This window comes from Xyrauchen texanus, chromosome 50, assembly GCF_025860055.1.
Source record: "Xyrauchen texanus isolate HMW12.3.18 chromosome 50, RBS_HiC_50CHRs, whole genome shotgun sequence".
NCBI lineage: Eukaryota > Metazoa > Chordata > Actinopteri > Cypriniformes > Catostomidae > Xyrauchen > Xyrauchen texanus.
Genome location: NC_068325.1, coordinates 18,405,655 through 18,427,555, shown reverse-complemented (window position 1 = coordinate 18,427,555; position 21,901 = coordinate 18,405,655). Strand labels below are relative to the sequence as shown.

The following is a 21,901-nucleotide window of genomic DNA, read 5'->3' as shown; positions in this document are numbered from 1 at the left end:
CCTGCGATCAAGAATTGTTTGCTGTGCACATAAAGTTTGTCAAAGACCACCTTGACACTCCACAATGCTACTGGGAAAATGTTTTACATTTATGCATTTAGCAGACGCTTTTATCCAAAGCGACTTACAGAGCCCTTATTACAGGGACAATCCCCCCGGAGCAACCTGGAGTTAAGTGCCTTGCTCAAGGACACAATGGTGGTGGATTTGGGGATCGAACCAGCAACCTTCTGATTACCAGTTATGTGCCTTAGCCCACTACACCACCACCACTTTGTAGACAGATGAAACTAAGGTTGAATTGTTTGGGAAGAACATGCAGCACTATGTATGCCATAAAAAGGGCAACACATACCAACATGTAAACATCATCCCAATGGTGATGTACAGTGGAGTGAGCGTAATGATTCGGGGCTGCTCAGCTTGCCATCAGAGGGAAAGATTAATTCCTAAGTTTATCAAGTTATCCTACAGGATAATGTCAGGGTGGCTGTGCACCAGCTGAAGCTCAGTAGAAGTTGAGTGATGCAGCAGGACAATGACCCTAAACATGGAAGTAAACCCACTATAGAATGGCTTCAAAAAAAGAAAATCCCCCTTTTGGAGTGTCCCAGTCAGCCCCCAGACCTTAACCCATTAGAGATGCTGTGAAATGACCACAAGAGAGTTATTCACACCAGACATCCTAAGAATGTGGCTGAGCTGAAGCAGTTCTGTAAGGGAGAATTGTCCAAAAATGCCTTTTGAACGTCATGCAGGTCTAATACGAAACTACCGGAAATGCTTGTTTGAAGTCATTGCTGCCAAATGTGGATCAACCAGATATTAAATCCAAGGGGGGTCACATACTTTTTCCACAGCACTGTGAAAGTTTAATGGGATGTGTTCAATAAAGACATGAAAGATTATAATTGTTTGTGTGTTGTTATCTTAAGCACATTGGGTGTCTATACTTGAGGCTTTGATGAAAATTAATCACATTTTATGACCAATTAATGCAGAAAACCAGCTAATTCCAAAGGGTTCACATACTTATTCTTGCCACTGTATAGATCTGGATTTATAAATAAATGTTAATGTGTGTGTGTGTATATATATATATATATAGTTAAATCCATAATATTGACAGAATATATAATATAAAGGATTTATATCATTTTTATGAGACATCACAGAAGTCAATCAATGATTTTATTTCAGTCAAAATTATTATTTTCTACATATGACCAAATTGCGTTCAAAACACAATCGATAAAAAGAAATTGCAATCTTAAATCAAAACAAGTGAAAACCTTTTTTACCCACAAATAATGACCAATGAAATCATGATTTATTTGTATGCACATACTGTATGTTAGTTGTGTATGTATTGTGTATATTGTATGGTAATGTGTATGTCGTATTGTAACTGTCCTTTGTTGCATGTTGGGCAGGTGCCAAAAGTGACCAAAGTAAATTCCTGTTCCTCACAAGTACTGGCGAATCAAAGAGATTCAGATTCAGACTAAAGGTAAACATACAAGTTCCTTATAAATGTACACAGCAGTACAAGAATACCTACCCTGCATCTTGTGTCAACCTGTCTCTCTTTCTCTTTCTCTCTGTCTGTCTGAGGGAGAGATAAGTTTTATCGTGTTGTAGAAGACACCCAGCACTGCACTAGTGAAGGTGATACAGCCAGCAGAACATTCTGTCTTGCCCAATCACTGCTCCAAACACCCTTCATTCTGCACTGACCTAAAAACCCAACAGCCTTTGTGAGTCTACGAGGGACTGTGAATTTTCTTACGGCAACAAATGTTGCAGCAATCCAAGTATTTCCAACACGCCATGCATTGCTAATTATTTCATTTGCAGGTTCATAATTTAGCAAATGCAGTCTTGATTGTGATTGTACAAAACATTTGGTTCTGCTCACTTTGAAGCACTACAGCTCAATGTGTTGGAGCATGTATATGAATCAAAGTCATGGTGATTTTAATATATCAGTTTTATTTAGTGATTCATCATTTATTTTTCGCAGTGCCTCCTTTTTAATAACACAAATACTTGCTAAATGCATAAAGAAAATGTTAACACTCTTAGTTGTGGGAAGCTAATATAATCATTTTAATATGCAGAATGCAAGACGCCAATATTTAAAACCAGCTGCCTGATCAACTAACACATTATCACTGAAATAACAATGTTCAAATACTGCAGATGTTTGTAAATGATACTTGTGACACGTAACATTGAAGGCAGGTCATTTCCAAGACAACAGTTTTTTTGCTGCTCAAATACTTTTTGTGTTTGTGTGTGTGGATATTTATATGAAATGAATAGTTACAGGCAGTGCATCTCATTTTTTCACGAAGAATCGCGTGATGTCAGAGGCTAGTTTGGATGCAGCTTTGTCCCGTTTCATCTGACTTCTGTCTTTAGCTTGCTGTGCCGTCCTCTGCAAAACAAACAGGTATTAAAATAATGCTGTATATTAATAATTCATGAGCCTGTATGTGCTGTAAATTGTACTGACTGTATGGGCCAAAAATACTCTATATGCATGTGAATGCAAACACTTTTGTGTGCCACAAGTAAGCATCATATAAGGGCATCTATAGTGTACATTAGCTTGAACGGTGTTCTTCTATGGTCAATTTTCTCTTTCAGGTCAACTAATGTTATGTTGAGAAAGATGGTTAAAGTTAAGGCTCCGGTATACTTTACCATCCATCTTGCGAATGGTCGAGCGCTTGTTCGGCGCAAAGTTCGTCATCAGCACAGTATGCACGAATTGTGCTGAATACAAAATTTGCGTCATGCACGCCGTGTGGCAAACTAAAGTGTACTTTGGCCTTTGGGTAAACTGTTGACGTTTATAGCTAGCTAGACATCTGGTTTAATTGCGCTGACATTTAAAGAGAACTCTATTGACCTCTTAAGGACTGAGGTTTGTTACCACCACAGTAATACAAGAACATACGTTAAGTATTCGCTGCACACTTTACATACATTAGCATAAAATATTCAATCTCGTCTTGGCTCTTGCGTAAAGTGTATTTCTTTCCTAAAACTCTATTAACTGCAAGTCTAAATTCTAGACAAACTTGGCGACTTGGCGAAGCCCCCATCTAAGATTCTAGCAATAGTAGTACGTCCTTCCCCAAAGGTATGTTAGGATGCGGTTAGGATACCATACCATACGATGGCAGACAGTGCAGAGGGTTTGAAGGTTCTCCAGTGAACACTGTCCTCCTCCTCTGTACACAGGGTTAATGTGGTCCACCTGCCAGAATTGACCTTCAGCAGGATTGTGAATCATTTCATTCAGCTGAAATACATTAAGACAAACAATTTAATCAATTGCGTTCTTTGCAGTACATTTGCGTACATATGTAACCTGCACCATCATTTTGAGTCACATTGACCCAGAATCACATTTTGAGTTTTATGCACTAAAGTAAAAAAGGATTTCTAATGATATACATTTGATGTTTCTATCCTAAACCGTTGCAAACATATAGTCATTTGAATGTTGACTGTCATTAAACCTTGAATCCATTTGTGCATGCTCCGGCACTGGAGCAGTTAAATACTCTGAAATGAGTTGTATCCTCATTACATCTGTTGTTACGTCTCTGACAGGGGAGGCATTTAAATGTTTAGCAACCAAACTATGGACATTAGATACATTCCTGAGGTAAATGATGAAAGTTGTTGATATACCTTCTTGATTTGCCAGTTATATTAGAAGTGATCATTTCAGCCAATTGCATTGAATCTTTCAACATCCCACCTTATGTTTATTCAAGTTTTTTCTGTTAATAATTTGTAGTAAAGAGGAGGGCTGATTGGAGGAGAGACGCTATGCAGCGCTCCCGATTTAATTGACAGCAGTTGAAACGGTTGGACGATTCGAATACAGGCCATTCAACGAGAAAAACGAAGTAGTGGCTGGACTTGATTTTCAGGAATCGACTGGACTGCAGGAGTTCCATACCATAGTTTGCAGTCAATCGGATCACTAGCATATCAGCCGAAAAGGAAAGTTGTTTCAGAAGTGGAGCAAATTATTAAACTTTGATTAAAAAGATTACGATGACAGTGATTTTATTTTTGGAAAACTGTGCACTGATGAATCACTCTAAACATGTATCAAGAAAGTAAATACATTTTAAGCGCTTTTCCAACATCGGCTCTTGTTGCGGAACCTTTGACGTTCCGTACGGATCCGGGCTGGTTGACATGGTCGCTGTTTCTTTTTCCACTGTGGTGCTACGAACTCGAAATTAGAATGGACTGACTGAGCAAGTGACCAATCGTGAGTTACCAAGTCACAACAGATGTTCCACCAGCACGGATCTCTGTCCAGAGTATGGTTAGCCAACCATACCGAGATTTCCAGCTTGGGAAAAGTTTGTAACTGTGCTCAAGTGTACATGCTACTGGATCAATAACTTGCAGTGTTCGGAACTGTTCACGGCTTTTGATTTCACGTTGACTTCAAAAGTACTTTGTTATGTGTGGAAAACACATAACAAATAATCTCCGTTTATTGAATAGCTACATGGCCGATCTTTAGACTGCCTCTGGTGATGAAGCCCATTGGGAACTCTGGGAAATATAGTTCCCAATTCCAAACTGTTCTGTAGGATTTCTGACAGACCGCTGCGGTGAAGGACTCCAAGTGTTTCAGAAGGATTAAAGCTTCAATGGAAAATAGTTGGGAATAACGAGTGGACGATCAGCATTTGGAATGTGAAGAGGGCAAAACCCAAGCACTGGCATTTCAATGTGCTGCTGTTTTTAGGCTTAAATGTCTCCCGGGAAACTACAGCACTAAGAATCAATTCTCTCCTTCCCTCTCAACAGAGTTAGCCAATAATTATCCTAAATCTCTTAGGAGCCCTGGGGGTCCTACCTTGGATAGCAACCAAGTTTCCTTACTGGACCTCGGAAGTTGAAAACGTTTCACTGGTCTGCTAATGCCAATACAACCAGGGATGGGAATCGTAAGGAATTTTATGATGCCTCTCAATGATAATGACTCCTTTACGATTCCATTAACTAATCTTTTGAGGAAGACATTTATAAGAAATACAGATTTCAGCAAAGCAGTTTTTGCAAAAGATGGATTTGGAACCTCCTTTTCCTTTAACAGAACAGCTAGTCATAAATCACTTGGTTCCGGTATTTTGTTTAAAAAATTGATCCCTGTTCTGCACTACGGAGCCTTGGGGGTCTCGCCATGGATGATAACCTCCCAAGTACGCGAGTGGGAGGTTTCCTTACTAGCCCTCGGAAGTCGATAAGTCAGCATGTGTACAAATGTTTCACTGGTTTGCCATACCAGTACAACAAAACACACAAACCCTTACTCGTAACACAGCAATCGTATGTATGACAGCGAGCTTGTTTGTGTGTTGGGGGCACTTAGACCTTAAAGCGCGTTATTGATCACACCGCTTGCGGCCAAACAAAAAAAGCCAAACAAAAATCAAACTGCACCTCGCAGCAATGCACTGTGGGAAAAATCAATACCAATCTGACAGACCAGGCGTTCTGTTAATGCTGGATGCTCAGGAGAGGACGCCAAGTGTTTGTGTGTGTGTGTGTGTGTGTTTGTTGGTGTTACAATATGAGGGCAGGTTTGTGTGTGTTAAGAGTGTGAACAGTACTGATAACTCTATCGAGAAAGTCAGAGAGCAGAAGCCTAAGGCCGCTAGCTGTTATTACTTCGGCAAGCTAAACAGGCTGTTTTTATTTATCCTTCTCTGTAAGCAATATTATTTCAATAAAACGCAGTGTTTGCAGAGTTACTTTCGAATGTTGGAGATAATTCCGACTAATGTGCTTTTTGGAAACTCAGGGCAAAATTTGTCCCAGTCACACAACTAATGCAGACTGTACGAAGAAAACTTTTTAAAAGAAGGTATTAGAGGTAATTAGTTGGAATTACATTTGGGGTGCCTTTCAGGGCACAAATAAATCTCAATTGTAGATTTAAGTTACATGGTTAAATTGAGAAATAATTCTTAATAGAAAATTTGGGTTTGCCTATAGGGGAAAAAAATTAAAAATTCACAAATGAGATGTTTTTTTTTGTATTATCGTTTCTCCAAGAAAGCAATGAGATGAAATGGAGACATTTATTGAAATCTTCTGCTTCGAAGATCTTTCTCCTGAGAAAAATACCTAGTAATCTCGTGTCTCCTGAAGTGTTTCAGAAGAGATCCCAACAAAGTCTCAAATTGTGCTCAGATTTGCCAAGATCCCATCAAATTCGTCCAAGACCAATTTCATTGGAAATTGACTGGATCGTGAAAAGTATTACATAAAAATGAAGCCAGGCTGTTGGATAGAAGAAGTTGAAATGTACGAGATTTGTGACATCAACCCGAAAAGGAAAGTCGTTTCAGAGGTGGAGCAAGTTATTACATAAAGATGAAAGATTACTGTGGCAGGGCGGAGGGACCCGGCCCCACCCTCCGCCCTGGCACAATTACGAAGTCAAACATTTTATTTATTTGGAATTACGAGCACGGAAGAATTTATTCACAAGAGCTCAACAGTCTGATTCTGAAAGTAAAAATCCCATTCATTTTTTACATAGTGGATTTCATTATTAACGATAACTTATAGACCTTTAAAGACAACCCTACCGTGAGCTCTGAGGTAGTTCATCGATGGTATATGATCCTTTCAACTTCATGTTTAAATAATCAATTAAACTACCCATGACCCTGTAGAGAAGGATCCACCAAACAGAGGAAAAAAAAGTGCCAAAAGAGCTCTGCAGCAACCGCCTACTTCCATGTAGTTCCAATAACGTATTTGAGTCGGTGTCCCTACACTCTCAAATTACTTACATATGCATATTTATCTGAATATATATATATATTTATATATCTGATTCTATTATTATAATCAACAATTTTTTTGTATTTTATTCAACAATAGTTTTGTATTTTCCCCCAAAAATGTATTCGATTACATATGGGACTGTAGTTCATTTCTTCATGATAGACGTTAAATACACAGTCTTGTACCCTTTTTTAAAATCTTTTGCTTCAAATCAAAGTTTGTAATGTTGTGATTCACCTTGGAGCTGGTTGGTTTGGTGCATAGCTTGGAATTTGGTAAATTTGTTTAAAGCTCACACCTGCTTTAGAGGAAGTTGTGCCAGCCAGGTGTTGTCCAGTATCTCCTTGCGGTGTGTGCATGGGGCGTCTCGGACCTGCAGGTAGAGTTGGTGGGCATTCAATCCGCAGTGTTGACACACACCTTGCTCAGTCTCAAGCACGCGGGCACGCATGAAGCTCTGATTTGAGCGCAGCTGGAAGTCCTCCATACAGACAGGGCTGCAGAAGCCTCCTGCCCAGCCAGAGTGCTCGATGCTAGGCTTCTGGCAGGACAGACACAGGGGGGTACCGGCTGAGTCCACGGCCTGCAGGTAACCGCAGTCAGAGTCTGTCTGGATGCATACAGAGGAGCTCTCGGCTTCTCTGCAGATACACAATGAAAAATTACCACAAAGACCTGCATTTCTGAAATCCCCATAAAAACACTGATTGTCTGCAAAGGTGATTATTAAAAAGGCGTTCGACATTTACAAAAAACTAACGTCAATGTCGGAGACGTGGACTTGTGGGTACTAGGGGTTTCGCCAACTAGTCGATTACCTTGTAAGTCAAATAGTTGTGCCACTAGTAGACACACCGTCTGTGCCGAGTGATGCTAAAATGCAAATAAAGTACGATGGACCTCATTTTAAATGAGAAGTCATGCGAAAATGGAACCACCAACTGTGGTTGGTTACTTTACGTGTCAATAGAGACCGTCTCTTCCTTTCTAATAGGCAATTTTTGGCCAGAATAAGCAGCAACGTGGACCAGACTTCATGCTGATAGTCAAAAGTCTGGCTAAATGAGCTTATGGTAACGGTATCTCTTTGCAGACTATGCCTAATCCTATGCCTCCTGAAAATTATGTATGGGTTATCCATACTAACTTAACAAAACTTCATCAGGAAAGAGCTCTTTGTGTATACTACATAATCAACCCTTCATTTCTCTCGACATTTCTCTCTAAACCGCCTCACTTCCTCTTTTCTCCATTCCATCTCATCCTAAAAATATCCAGCCCCAGACAGCGCTCAGTACGGCGCAATTTTTTCCTCCTGCGGTTTCCATGGTGACGCCGCAGCACTTGCATGTGTGTGGATTAAGCCCTTATCCTCCGCACCAAGCATTCTTGAGCACACACTACACACACACCAGGTTTACAAGGTTAAACGTTTGCTACACACATAATTACACAAGGAAATGCACTTTCAAAATAAATTGTCACTTGCAGTGCAATATTTTTTTTTCCCAGGAGCAATGTAAATTCATAAATATGTATCTGTCAACGGCAGTCTCCACACCCTGACCGTGGGGGGAAAAAGTAATTTAATGATCCAAAAGCCAAGTGAAAAATAGATCCTGTATATACTCATTTCCATATTGGAATTGCATACAGCTGGGGTAGCAGCCGTCGCAGTTCGGAGTTTGCGAAGAGAAGGAATAGCGAGAAATTGAGAGATTTCATTGCAGAAGATCAGACAGTCTGAGTGTCTGTTTTTCACGTACAAATAAAGTTCAAGAGGAAACAGCTGTCACATGTGATCAAAAAGCCGCACCGTAGCTGACGGAGTGTATATGCGAGTGTGTCGATGGCTTCATCAGTTGACGGGGGATGGTGATGAACACCATTCTCTTTCCTGTGAGAGCGCCGGTGTTGAGAAATCATTTGGATTGTGTTGTTTGTCTGTGTGTGTGTGTCTGTGTGGCCACTTCATCAAACCTGCTATGGAAAAGACTCTCTCCAGCATGACATTTGTCATAAAAGGATGTTGTTGAGATAATACTCATCGAGTGTGAGAGCTAACGTTGTTTTGTTTGGTTGTTGAGGGGTTTTTTTTTTCGGTTTTCTAAAGGATTCAACATTTGTGTGTCACCAGTATTTGAGTTGAGTCTATCAAACGTATATGGTTTAGGGGTTTTGGGTGGTTGCTAGGTGGTTATTTACTGCCCCATATCATTGTTTTGAGTTAATATTTTTAAATGATCATTATAGTGAAAAATATCTCCAAATAAGACTGAAAGTAGTGCAATGGAGGATTCGATTCATGAGCCGTTTATTGCCCCCCTGGAGGAAGACCAGTATGTTTTGCATAGAAAACCATTATTAGCCAGTAAACATTTGGTGCTCAGTGGTGTTTATACTGTACATATGTCCGTGTATGTGTGCTTTACCCATCAATCTGGTTAGTCGGTTTGACTGTGGATTTTCGTTTAGGGGCGACATTGTCCTTATTGATGATGCGAATAGCTCCGCCCTCTTTCTGAGCCACGGCAATGGAGGTCTGAGCTACATCCTGTTTAGAGAGATACCTGAGAGAGAGAGAGAGAGAGAGAGATAAACAACTTCAGACAAACTCAAAAGTGAACACTCAGTCCAGAACATCTTGGTACTATAAAGGCAGTAGCACAGTTTCATCTATCAAACAACACTTCCGAGCAGATGTTTGTCTAACAGAACAATAAACTAAGACTCTGTGTAATGTGTAGGATATCTTCTAATTAAACTAATGAATATCAAATTGTTCAAAGATTACACTGCAGGCCAAAAATTTGGAATAATAAACAGATTTTGCTGTTTCAGAAGGAAATTGGTACTTAAATTCACCAGTGGCATTCAACTGATCACAATGTATAGTCAGGACACTCCAGGTAGTTGCAGTTCTGGAATATGGTAGCATTGGGAATGCTACTGATGTAAAAAACAGCATCATTATTTGAAAAAAGTCATTTTTGATCAAATCTAGACAGCAGCATCACTCCAACACCTTATCCTTGAGTAATCATGCTAAATTGATCATTTGGTACAAGAAAATCACTTGCCATTATATCAAACACAGCTGAAAGTTATTTTGTTCATTAAATGAAGCTTAACATTGTCTTTGTGTTTGTTTTTGAGTTGCCACAGTATGCAATAGACACCTCACATGCCATCAGCTGACGGCTTCATTGAATTCTACTCGCTAAACACCAGTTTCATGTACAACAGTAAAGAGAAGACTCAGGAGGCCTTATGGGAAGAACTGCAAAGAAAAAGCCCCTTTTGAAACAGAAAAACAAAAAGAAAAGGTTTGAGTGGGTCACTATAATGTGGTTCTCCATGTCGGTGGTGCACGTGGAGTTGTGCGTGGATGCCGCGGAGAATAGCGTGAAGCCTCCACATGCGCCATGTCGCCACGGTAACGTGCTCAACAAGTCATGTGATAAGATGCGTGGATTGACGGTCTCTGACGAGGAGGCAACTGAGATTCTTCTTCCGCCACCCGGATTGAGGCGAGTCACTACACCACCACGAGGACTTGGAGCGCATTGGGAATTGGGCATTCCAAATTGGGGAGAAAAAATTACTACAAATGAACCTGTCATTCACGACATAAACCATACTCTCCTTCGCCATGTCAAAAGTTTACGACTCCTCCCATCTCAGAAATATCAAAATTATCCGAGAGTTTCCAAATCGTAATTACAACTTGAGGGGTCGTTCATGTGCAACTTCCGAGTGGGAAACTCATATATACGATTAGTGTTGGGTTCAAGTCCACCTTAGTTGAGTCAGAGTTAAGTCTGAGTCTTTAAACAATCAAGTCGGACTTCATTTTCAATTTGTCCATTCAATTTAGTTTAATTTTATCTAAAATTATGGGTGAAATACATTTACTGTAATTAATTAAACATGCTTAATGTGTTTAATACATTTAATAAAATCCTCCAATGCTACCATATTCCAGAACTGCAACTACCTGAAGTGTCCAGAAGTACAAGGTGTCAAGTGCTCAGAGACACGGCCAAGGTCAAGAAGGCTGAAACACGATCACCACTGAATATATTCACAAGTTGAAGTGTCAAGATTGGGCAAAGAAATACATTAAGACAGATTTTTTCAAAGGTTTTATGGACAGATGAAATGAGAGTGACTGAGATTGATCTCTAATGGACACAGGGCACCACTTTGAGTCAGGTGCCAGCAAGGTGGAGGAGGGGTAATGTATGGGCTGTATCATTAACCCTTTCCCCGCCAAACACGGAATTTTCCGTGTTTTATGAAAAAACGCTTCCCCGCCAAACACGGAATTTTCCGGGTTTCCGTGTTTTAGGTGTTATACGGTAAGGAAGACCCCTGCGCATGTTTTGAAAGAGTACGCAACTCTTTGATCAAAGAAACAGACTGCGATCGTCTCAAACATGTAGAAGTGCAGTATGAGAAGCTCAAAATATCAGACATAATGCTTTTTGTCTGAAATGTTGTTTTTTGACAAAACCTACCTCTGTTCAAGTCGCAATAAAAAAAGAACAAATGAAGATAAAATAAAATCGGTTTTTTTGCCTAAAAGCAGAGGCCCAGATCTTTACTTTGATATATAGCATCTTCATATATTCATGGAAGAAAATATTCTGCGGGCCATTAAAATTTAGCGAAAATCGTCCAAAACCCTGCCGGTGGCTGGCAACTTTTTTTAAAAAACGCTGGCGGGGAAAGAGTTAAGGATTGGACTTTTTCCGAGTTGAAGATGGACTGAAACTCAACTCTCAAACCTACTGCCAGTTTCTGGAAAGTACTTTCTTCAAGCAGTGGGAAAGGAAGAAGTCCTCAGCATTCAAGTAGGCCACGATCTTTATGCAGGACAATGCTCTATCACATGCATCCAAGTACTCCACTGCTTGGCTAGCCAGTGAGGGGCTCAAAGATGCCCAAATAATGACTTGGCCCCCTTCCTCACCTGACTTAAATCCTATTGAGAACTTGTGGACCCTTCTCAAACGTGAGATTTGCAGTGAGGGAAGACAATACACCTCTTTGAACAGCATTTGGGAGGCTGTGGTTGCTGCTTCAGTGAATGTTGATCATGAACAGATCAAGAAACTGACAGACTCCGTGGATGGACGGCTCATGGCCGTTATTGGAAAGAAGGGTGGCTATATTGGTCACTGAATATTTTTAGGCCAAAAATGTTATTTAATTGTCATTTTGTGTTACTTATTTGTTGCACCTACTCTAAAAATGGAGAAAAAACAATCGAGTTGGGAGAAATAATTTTTTTGTAATTTAGTTTCCTAATAATTGCGCACACTTATATATCCCCCTGAGAAAGACAAAACTCACTTTTTCTTTGTTAAACATTCAGGTTTGAGGTTCAATAACATTTTGGATTGACTGAGAGCATTGTGTTTGTGCAACAACAACAAAAAAATTATCCTGAGGAATGCAATTTGCCTAAAAATTGGGCATGCAGTGTATATACAAAAAATTGGCACGCTAATTTGACTGACACCCACATTTCAGATTTTGATCTGCCCACATCTCCCAAACTTCTCCATCTCTGATTGTGTATGCGTGCGTTTGTTCTTGCCTGGAGGTGCTGCTGTGGCGTCTCTGTGAGTGTGCGAGTTCCTCTAGCAGCAGGATGGGGCTGTGAAACACTCTTCCACTCTTCCTCACCATCCTCTGCCTCATCAGTGTGAGAGAGCTCCACTCACGCACAAAACGCACAAGCTGACACACACACACACACACAGACACGTTTCAATAAATCTGATGAAACTGTACTTAAAGATACTGTCGCACACACATACACACACAGATGGCATTCATTAAAATCTGAAGAAACTATACTTGAAGATTTTCTCTCTCACCTGTCTCCTGTTGTCAGTGTGATTGAATTCTGGTGGCAGTTCCTCCCAGTTCTGCAGTCTGATATCCAGAGGAACGAAGTTACAGCAGAGCGGGAGACCATCCTAAACACACACACACACACACACACACACACACACACACACACACACACACACACACACACACACACACCCTGAGTGATGGCAAATTCAGCTAACTCATTTCTGTCCCAGTTCTCCAACAGTAAGGTGACCATTATCCAACAGCAGCCATCTTGTTCAGGGCAGTTTAATTTTTGGCTGAAATATCCCTTTAAAAACTGCTGTGTTGGTTCAAGCTAGAACAATGACTAGCGACACATCTGAAGGTCATCCCTTGGGTGTCTCTCAAGGTCATGAAACTGGTGCACCCATCAAAAATATACATTAAAGATCTGTCAATCACAAGCCCGGCCCTTATAGGCACTGGTCCAGTTCTCGTACAGCAGGGTACCAACGTCCCCTAACGCTTGTCCACAGGGAACAAGTCAGGCCTTTAGAAAATATTAAATTTCGAGCCCACAGCAGGCGTCTTTTCCATCTCTTCCTCTGTCTTTCTCCTAAACACCTCCATTCATCATCGCTCAGCTGAAATAGCCTGAGGAAAAGCTCTTATTAAAAAACTAACCCGGATAATATTTCTCAATCAAAGTCAATTAGAGGCCCCTGTGCTATATCTGCTTTCCTTTAATCCAGTTGCAGAGAACTATAAGAATCCCATCTTTAAGCCATACAAACGAGGACTGTGTGATTTCGACACTTCAGATACAAATCTGAAATTCGGGTCATTTGACCGTGTTTTCAGAGCTCTAGACAGAAACAATACTGTATTTAAGGCCATTTTCACATTAGAACTTTTGGCATGAACCAGAGTCCTTTGGACATTAGAGATTCAGTTTGTTTGGTCGATGTGAAAGTTGTTTTTCAAACCAATTGGTGGAGGTATGGTTAACATGGACAGGGGTGTTGAAAGCTTTGTTCCCCCACTTTTTGCGCAATAATCACAATATATTAAGAAGCCTCAACCAACTGGTTGCACTGGCAGTTGAACAAACAAAAAAAAGTTGTAAACCTATTATTACTAGCACCCACTTACCAGCTTTAAGCCAATCAGTTACGACAAATGGTCCGACGCTTGAAAACTACCGTGGCCAGTCACATAACACAACAACTTTTAAAACTATGCAGAAGTCTCCGCCAACTGGTTGCATTGGCAGTTGAACAAACAAAAAATTGGTAAACCCATTATTACTACCACCCACTCACCTAATTTTCAGTGAACCAGTTACGTCTAATGGAGCGCTTGTAAATGAGCGCAGCCAGTCGTATAAAACGACAACTTTTAAAACTGAGCAGAAGTATCTGCCAACTGGTTGCACTGGCAGTTGAACAAACCAAAAAGTGGTAAGCCCATTAATGCTAGCACCCACTTACCAGCTTTAAGCCAATCAGTTACGACAAATGGTCCGACGCTTGAAAACGACCGTGGCCAGTCACATAACACAACAACTTTTAAAACTATGCAGAAGTCTCCGCCAACTGGTTGCATTGGCAGTTGAACAAACAAAAAATTGGTAAACCCATTATTACTACCACCCACTCACCTAATTTTCAGTGAACCAGTTACGTCTAATGGAGCGCTTGTAAATGAGCGCAGCCAGTCGTATAAAACGACAACTTTTAAAACTGAGCAGAAGTATCTGCCAACTGGTTGCACTGGCAGTTGAACAAACCAAAAAGTGGTAAGCCCATTAATGCTAGCACCCACTTACCAGCTTTAATCCAATCAGTTACGACAAATAGTCCGATGCTTGAAAACGACCGTGACCAGTCACATAACAGAACAACTTTTAAAACTGAGCAACAGTCTCCGCCAACTGGTTGCACTGGCAGTTGAACAAACAAAAAAGTGGTAAGCCCATTAATGCTAGCACCAACTTACCAACTTTTAGCCAATCAGTTGCAACTAATGTTAGAACACTTAAAAACGACCGTAGCTAGTCGTATAAAATGACAACTTTTAAAACCTAGCAGAAGTCTCTGCAAACTGGTTGCATTGGCAGTTGAACAAACAATAAAGTGGTAAACCTATTATTACCAGCACCCATTTAACAGCTTTTAGCCAATCAGTTCCAACTTATGGTAGAACGCTTAAAAAAGACCATAGCCACTTGCATAAAATAACAAATTTAAAATGGAGCAGAAGTCAGCTGAACAAACAAACAAAGTGGTAAACCTATTATTACTAGCACCCACGTACCAGCTTTTAGCCAATCAGTTCCAAGTAATGTTAGAATGCTTAAGACGAATGTAGCAATTCGCATAAAACAACCACTTTAAAATCAAGAGACTTGAACAAAAAAAGTGGTTAACCAATTATTACTAGCACCCACTTACATGCTTTTCAGTCAATCAGTTATGAACGCTTAGAAACGACCGTAGCCAGTCGCATAAAATGACAACTTTAAGATCGAGCAGAAGTCTTTACCAACTGGTTGCATCGGCAGTTGAAGGAAACAAAAAAGCAGTAACCCTAATAGTACTAGCCAATCAGTTACGATAACTGCTCAAACATTACATCAGCTAATTAATATTCATCGGTCAGGCTTATCAGGGCTGGGCGATACAGCTACTTTTTTTTGTCTTGATATTTTTCTAACTTTTTACTATATTCAATATACATTTCGTTATTGTGGCCAAGTAGATTAAAAATGTTTAAATGCGAGAGGTTTTTTTTTTTACTAAATGAAAACTAGATGCAATTTAATCATCTGTCATAACGCTCTCATACTCACAAGTCACAAAACAAGGAAGGATAGAGAAAATAGTCTAATAGCTCTTTAGAAAACTAGATAGCAAAATAAAAAGTGCAGTAATATCAATTGTGAGAAAAACCATGGAAAACATATTGCGAATAGTTCATATATCGCCCTGTCCTAAAAGAGATTTATTGAGTTTATTGCATGTTGTACCTTGTCATATATGTAGATCCTATCTGTGTTTTTGCTGGCACAGAATTTTAGATTGTCGTACACGGGAAAGGAATTGTCCGACTCCTCATGAGTGTGATTGTCATTACCTATCACAGAGAGAGGGAGAAAGAGATAATGGGAGAGGAAATGACAAATATTCGAGGCAGTGTAGAAAACAATCATAATGTACCAGTGTCTGATTAAGTTCAGGTGTGACGGGACAAATGAGCATAAAATCCCTCTAACGATGCTAACAAAGACTGAAATTCAGGTACGAAATGACCGGAAACAATCCCACCATTCTAAAAATGTAGATATGGCCAGAATTCGTGCCACACAGCTGCACGGTGTTCATTTGGGTCATGTTTGCTGTAAGGATGCCCCTCGAGGCTTAGTTACTTGAACACCACTGCAGTCTTAAATAGCCGAGCTGTTGCTAGCCAATCACACTATGCTATTAAAGAGCCATTATGCATACTGTATGCTGGTAGGTAGTCAGAATTGTGTGGTACCATAAAGGTAAGACTTAAGATAAAGCTAGCAGCATGCAGAGTGTGTCTGAAAAATCACACTCTTTATTGCAAAGGTGAATGTTTCTCTTTATTTTCCACTTTCACAGTTCTGTGAAAAATGGCCTGTTATTATCCATATTTCAAATGGGAAGTGCTGTGAGTGGCGTTGATGCAATTGTGAAATCATTCGTACAAGCTAATTTTGTTTTCCTGAGCTAATCTTCTTATTGAAGTAATTGACACAAAAATGAAAATGCTGTTCCAAAATGTTGTTGCAAACCTATATGCCTTCCTTTCTTTCACAGAAGACAAAATGAGATCATTTGCAGAAGACTTAAGCTGCTCTTTTCCATTTTACATCAATCAAATGTGTTTTGTAACTGAAGGTGACTCCCAAGTTTGAATATGCTGTTAAATTAGATTTGATGGTGCCATGACTTAAATTTCAGACAAAAATATGGAAAAATTTAGTCAAGAATGACATGTACTTCCAACATCGTACACGTGGAAAACATTTAGTTAATTTTTGCAAATAACCTAAATGCAGATTTTGGTGCTGATTAATCAGCAAAACCGATTAATTGGTCTACCTATAGAAAAGAGCAGCATGATTATTCTTCACGATAACGGTTTATTTTAGTTGAGAACTGCTTTTGGAAGCATTGTTACCATCAAAATCAATCAATCTCTAGAAAACAGCAGCATGCGCATTCTTCATAATTGCCATTCATTTTTGCAGATAACCGATAGTTAAAAAAACAGCTATCGGTACAGATCAGCAAAACCGATTAATCGGTTAACCTACAGAAAAGAACAGCATGAACATTCTTCTAAACATCTCTCTTTGTGTTCCACAGTAGAATGTGATACAGATTTTTAAGTACATGATGATGATGAAATAAATATATACATTTTCACTTTTAGGTGACCTATCCCTTTAATGCCCTTTTAAAAAAACGTGTTGAAGTGTATTGTACTGAAACCCATGTGTGTGGGTAGACAAAATATTCATAACAGATCTGCATTACCACTAGAGGGCATTTTTGGGGTGAGTCCTTGTGTTTCTTGAGACATATTTATGTGCATCTCCGCTTCGTCTTGATTGGCCCATTGGCTCTTATGTGCATATGGAGTCTGTGGGGTGCTGATGTTAGGATCGCTGTCCGGGCCACTGGGGGTGGGCAGCTCACTTTCGTGGTCTGAGTCAGAGATGCACGAGGCAGCAATCAATGAGGATGAGGCAGAGGAGCCCCCGGTACCCCCCGGTAATGAGGAAGGTGGGCTTGGAGCAACTGGAGAGAAAGAGAAATAGGAAGGCTGAGTTACGTTTATCAGGTTGCTCCCAGTACTCTGTCATGTTAAACACATCAGTACTGTTCGCCACATTCAATTCATCACATCTTATGACGCACAACTGGTTGCTTTAATTAGGGCCGTCAAAAATCCCTACAGTCATCTGATGCAGAGAACATCACCACATACCACTGTTAAAGGAATAGTTTATAGTAGTAACTTACTTTGTGAACAACTACGAGTGAACAACTTCGAAGCACTGGATCTAAAATATTCCGCTTTCTTTCGAAAACTGAAGCAAAGAAAACAATTATGTAATGTAACAGCATTGGCAACAGTGTTGTTGAACAGCTAAAATTGTAGGTGTATGTCCAATTTGCCCCAAAAAATAGCTCATAATCTTTAGATCGAGCCGCACAAAACAGAATTTCCATTTATTTTACCGTTCGGAAGTTACGTAAAGTGAAGTTAACGATGGTAGCTGAAAACAGGAAGTGAGCCTTTATCTTGGCGCCGCTTTGGTCTATCATAACGAAACTTGGTGTGCTTTATTAGGACCGTGATCTGAGGGTACATGGCAAGTTTAGTGACAGCGCCACCTATAGGTCATGAAATATGAAAACTTTTGAGTTTGGTGTCTATGGATTTCTTGGTGCAAATATTTGATGTCAACCTGATGCATTCAAGATAACTTGCATATTGGTCGGTCCGCCACACAAAGCTATCGTAGGGTTTCAGTAGACTTGGCAACAGTTGTACGATGATCCTTTAATAGTGATTATTTTTTAAGCTTGGCAGTCCTTTTAATTATATATAAAAGAGCGACAAAGATATTGTTCACATTTCACATTCTGTGATCCATTGAAGAAAGAAAGTCTTATTGATTTAGAAAGGAACAAATAGAGGGCGAGTAAATGATGACAGAATATACATTTTTGTGTGAACTATCCCTATAAGTTCTCTCTAAAGCTGAGAAGTGGAACAGATGCTGTCTGTTTTGCGTTTGACTGATTTCCTTCCCTCAGACCAACAGATTCACATCTCGCTGCCATATGGCGCCACGGGACATGTCAAAAAAACCCGATCTACATTTAAAAGCCTCCCTCACACCTTTCCATCTTGAAAAAACATCTTCATGACGTTGAGCCGCTGAAATACGCTATTTGCCTTGTAGTAGTTGTTACAGTCTCCTCAAGGGGCCGATTGTCAAACATGAAGGGAGACTTCATCTGTAATACAGAAGTTTGATGTTGTCGAGCGAAATTCAAGCATAGAACGATTTGTTTGGATCTGTGAGGCAGCAGATGAGTTTGATAATTGCGATTGTCTTGCTTTGAGTTTCACAGAGGCTGCTAATGAATTTCCACACCTCTGATTCACTCGTTTGCTTTCCATTTTTGGATTCTTTCACTCTTGTTTTTCACACCATTCCGTCTAGCTTTTACAAACATTGCATTACGCTTCCTTTCTTTCGTTCTCACCCTCTCTTTTTTACTCTCACTCCCTCAGAAAGGTCTCGTATGGATCTTCTGAAATGTCAGCTGAATTTGTGAGAAGCTGAATAAAAGCTCCACTGCTGTGCTGTCTCTTAACAAGCGGGCTTGCAGAAAGAAAGCCAGGCACTAGCAGAAAACAATTCCCGCTGCGTATCTGAACCTTTATCACTGTCTAGAGTGGACCACGGCACCACCTTTGTGGCCGCAAATCTGTCCAAGTCCAAGAGTTAAAAAATCTTGTATTCGTAATATTGTGCTTTCGATGAAAAGGAAAAGACTGAAAAGGTTTTTACCTTTTCTGTATATTTACCACAACATCACCTTCATGACCACAGATTTGTAAAAGTCCTGGGTGAACAGCCAAAAACCTCTGGATTTATAAACCCTCCACTTTCAAAAGCAAGCAATCAAAGAAAGGTTTACTGAAGGTCTAAATGACCAAACTGATGCATCATGGGAGATTTCACAGGAATGTGTGACTCTTTCTAAAAATGTTATAACATTAAAACAAGATGCCATGATATGATTAGATCTGGTTTTACTGAAGGTTTACCAAAGGTTTAAATGGTCAAACCAAAACAGCTAAAAAGCTCCACTTTCACTCAAACAACACAAAATAAGGAAAAACTTTACCAAAGTTCAAAACAACAAAACTGATGCAGGATGTAAGTTTTAGGGGAGAGAAAAAGCTAAAAAAATAAATAAAAAAAAACTCCATTTGTAGACGCTTCACAAGATTTTTGGAAGCAGAACAGCTAAAACGTCCTTCATTCATAATCACTTCGCCTTTGTTTAAATTAAACAGAATGAAGAACAAAAGGTTTATTGAAGGCCCAAACAACAAAACTAATGAATAATGGGAGTTTTTTGAGAACTGCAGTGAATACATTTTGAAAACAAAGTCTCCATGTCTAGTGCGAACTGCTAAAAAGCTCTGCATTTGTAAACGCTTCACTTTCGTCTCAAAGAAACACGACAACAAAGAAAGAACAAAAAGCTTGACTGAAAATGATGTATGCCAAGTAAATATGCATATCATGCTCAAAAATGTGGAAAAATGACGAAAAAAAATAAATGAATAGAATGCCACGAGTAGTGTAAATCTGCGCTTTAGTTTGAAAGAGGTTTTCCAAATGTCTAAATGACCAACAAACTGATGCATGATGGGAGTTTTTAGAGGAACGCGCTAGATCAAACTGCAAGTTTTGAAAACATAAAAAAATTGGATGCCACAAGTTGTGTAAATCAGCGCAGTTTACCACATCTCTTGGTCACATCTTTTTTTACCATTTGTCAGTAAAGTCTAGGGGTGAACAGCTAAAAAGCCCATTTTTTTATTTTCTCTCCAATTTGGAATTCCCAATGCACTCTAAGTCCTTGTGGTGGCGTAGTGACTCGCCTCAATCCGAGTGGAGGAGGACGAATCTCAGTTGCCTCCGCATCTGAGACCGTCAATCTGTGGATCTTATCACGTGGCTTGTTGAGCGCGTTACTACGGAGACGTAGCGCCTGTGGAGGCTTCGCGCTATTCTCCGCGGCATCCACGCACAACTCACCACGCGCCCCACCAAGAGCAAGAACCACAGTATAGCGACCACGAGGAGGTTACTCAATTTGACTCTACCCTCCCTAACAACCGGGCCCGTTTGGTTGGTTAGGAGACCTGACTGGAGTCACTCAGCACACCCTGGATTCAAACTCACGACTCCAGTTATGGTAGTCAGATGAGCTACCCAGGACCCCAAAAGCACTGTTTTTTTAAACGCTCTACTTTTGTTCGAAAGAAACAAAATGGATGCCACAAACTGCGTTAATCGGCGTAATTTACGATAACAGCACTTTCATGACCACATCTGTAAAACTTTCAGTCAAAGAGCTAAAAACCCCTGCATTTGCAAAACTTTTGTCCAAAAGAAAACTGTAGAAAAATTGGATGTTACATAAAATTTCAATCGGCGCAATTTACGACACCTTCGTGACCACAGATCGGTAAAACTCTACGACGAACTACTAAACAGCCCTGCATTTCTAAATGCTCAATTTTATTTAGAAAGAAACTAAATTAAATAAATACAATTTGATGCCACACATTGATCAGCACAAATTACAACAACTCCACCTTCATGATCACAGATCGCATCCTATAGGACGATCTGCTTATAAGCCCCAGATTTCGTTTTGCTCAACTTTTGTTCGAAACAAACAAAACAAAGAAAAAAAAAACGCATTTTACGACAGCTCCACCTTTGTGACCATAAATCTAAAAGTTCAGGGTAAATAGCTAAAAAGCCCTGCATTTGCAAAATATTGGATGCTACAAAAATTTCAATCGGCGCAATTTACGAAAACTCTACATTCGTGACCACAGATCGGTAAAACTCTACGACGAACTACTAAACAGCCCTGCATTTGCAAAACGCTACACTTTTGTTCAAAAGAAAACAGGCTCAGGTGGTACAGCGGGTCGGCCACAAATCGCAGGATTGGTGGTTCGAATCCCGGCCCACATAAATCCACATGCCGAAGTGTCCTTGGGCAAGACACTGAACCCCAAGTTGCTCCCAATGGCAGGCTAGCACCTTACATAGCAGCTCTGCCGTCATCGGTGTATGAATGTGTGTGTGAATGGGTGAATGAGTCACAGTGTAAAGCACTTTGAATACCGTTAAGGTTAAAAAGGCGCTATATAAGTGCAGACCATTTAAAATATTGGACGCATTGGATGCATTTTACCACAATGCCACATTCGTCACCACAGATCGGTACAATTCTAGAACAAACCGATAAAAAGCCCTGCATACAATCCACTTTTTTAAAACAAAGAGGCTTTCCAAATGTCTAAACGACCATTCAGAGGAATTCAGTAAATAATATAC

The 21,901-nt window shown here is 40.0% G+C and overlaps 1 protein-coding gene across 1 annotated transcript in view; it reads right to left on the bottom strand.

Moving 5' to 3' along the window:
- Positions 1 to 1,207: 1,207 nt before the first annotated feature.
- zranb3 (zinc finger, RAN-binding domain containing 3) overlaps positions 1,208 to 21,901 on the bottom strand; it is a 68,661-nt gene continuing 47,967 nt past the window's right edge. Inside the window, exons 14-22 of the mRNA XM_052124306.1 lie at positions 17,265 to 17,528; positions 15,725 to 15,831; positions 12,735 to 12,836; positions 12,452 to 12,594; positions 9,279 to 9,416; positions 7,145 to 7,487; positions 3,182 to 3,313; positions 2,330 to 2,440; positions 1,208 to 1,737 (exon numbers count right to left, since the gene is read on the bottom strand). Coding sequence (XP_051980266.1) covers positions 2,342 to 2,440; positions 3,182 to 3,313; positions 7,145 to 7,487; positions 9,279 to 9,416; positions 12,452 to 12,594; positions 12,735 to 12,836; positions 15,725 to 15,831; positions 17,265 to 17,528 — 1,328 coding nt within the window. The 3' untranslated portion in view covers positions 1,208 to 1,737; positions 2,330 to 2,341. The remainder of the gene's footprint in view (positions 1,738 to 2,329; positions 2,441 to 3,181; positions 3,314 to 7,144; positions 7,488 to 9,278; positions 9,417 to 12,451; positions 12,595 to 12,734; positions 12,837 to 15,724; positions 15,832 to 17,264; positions 17,529 to 21,901) is intronic.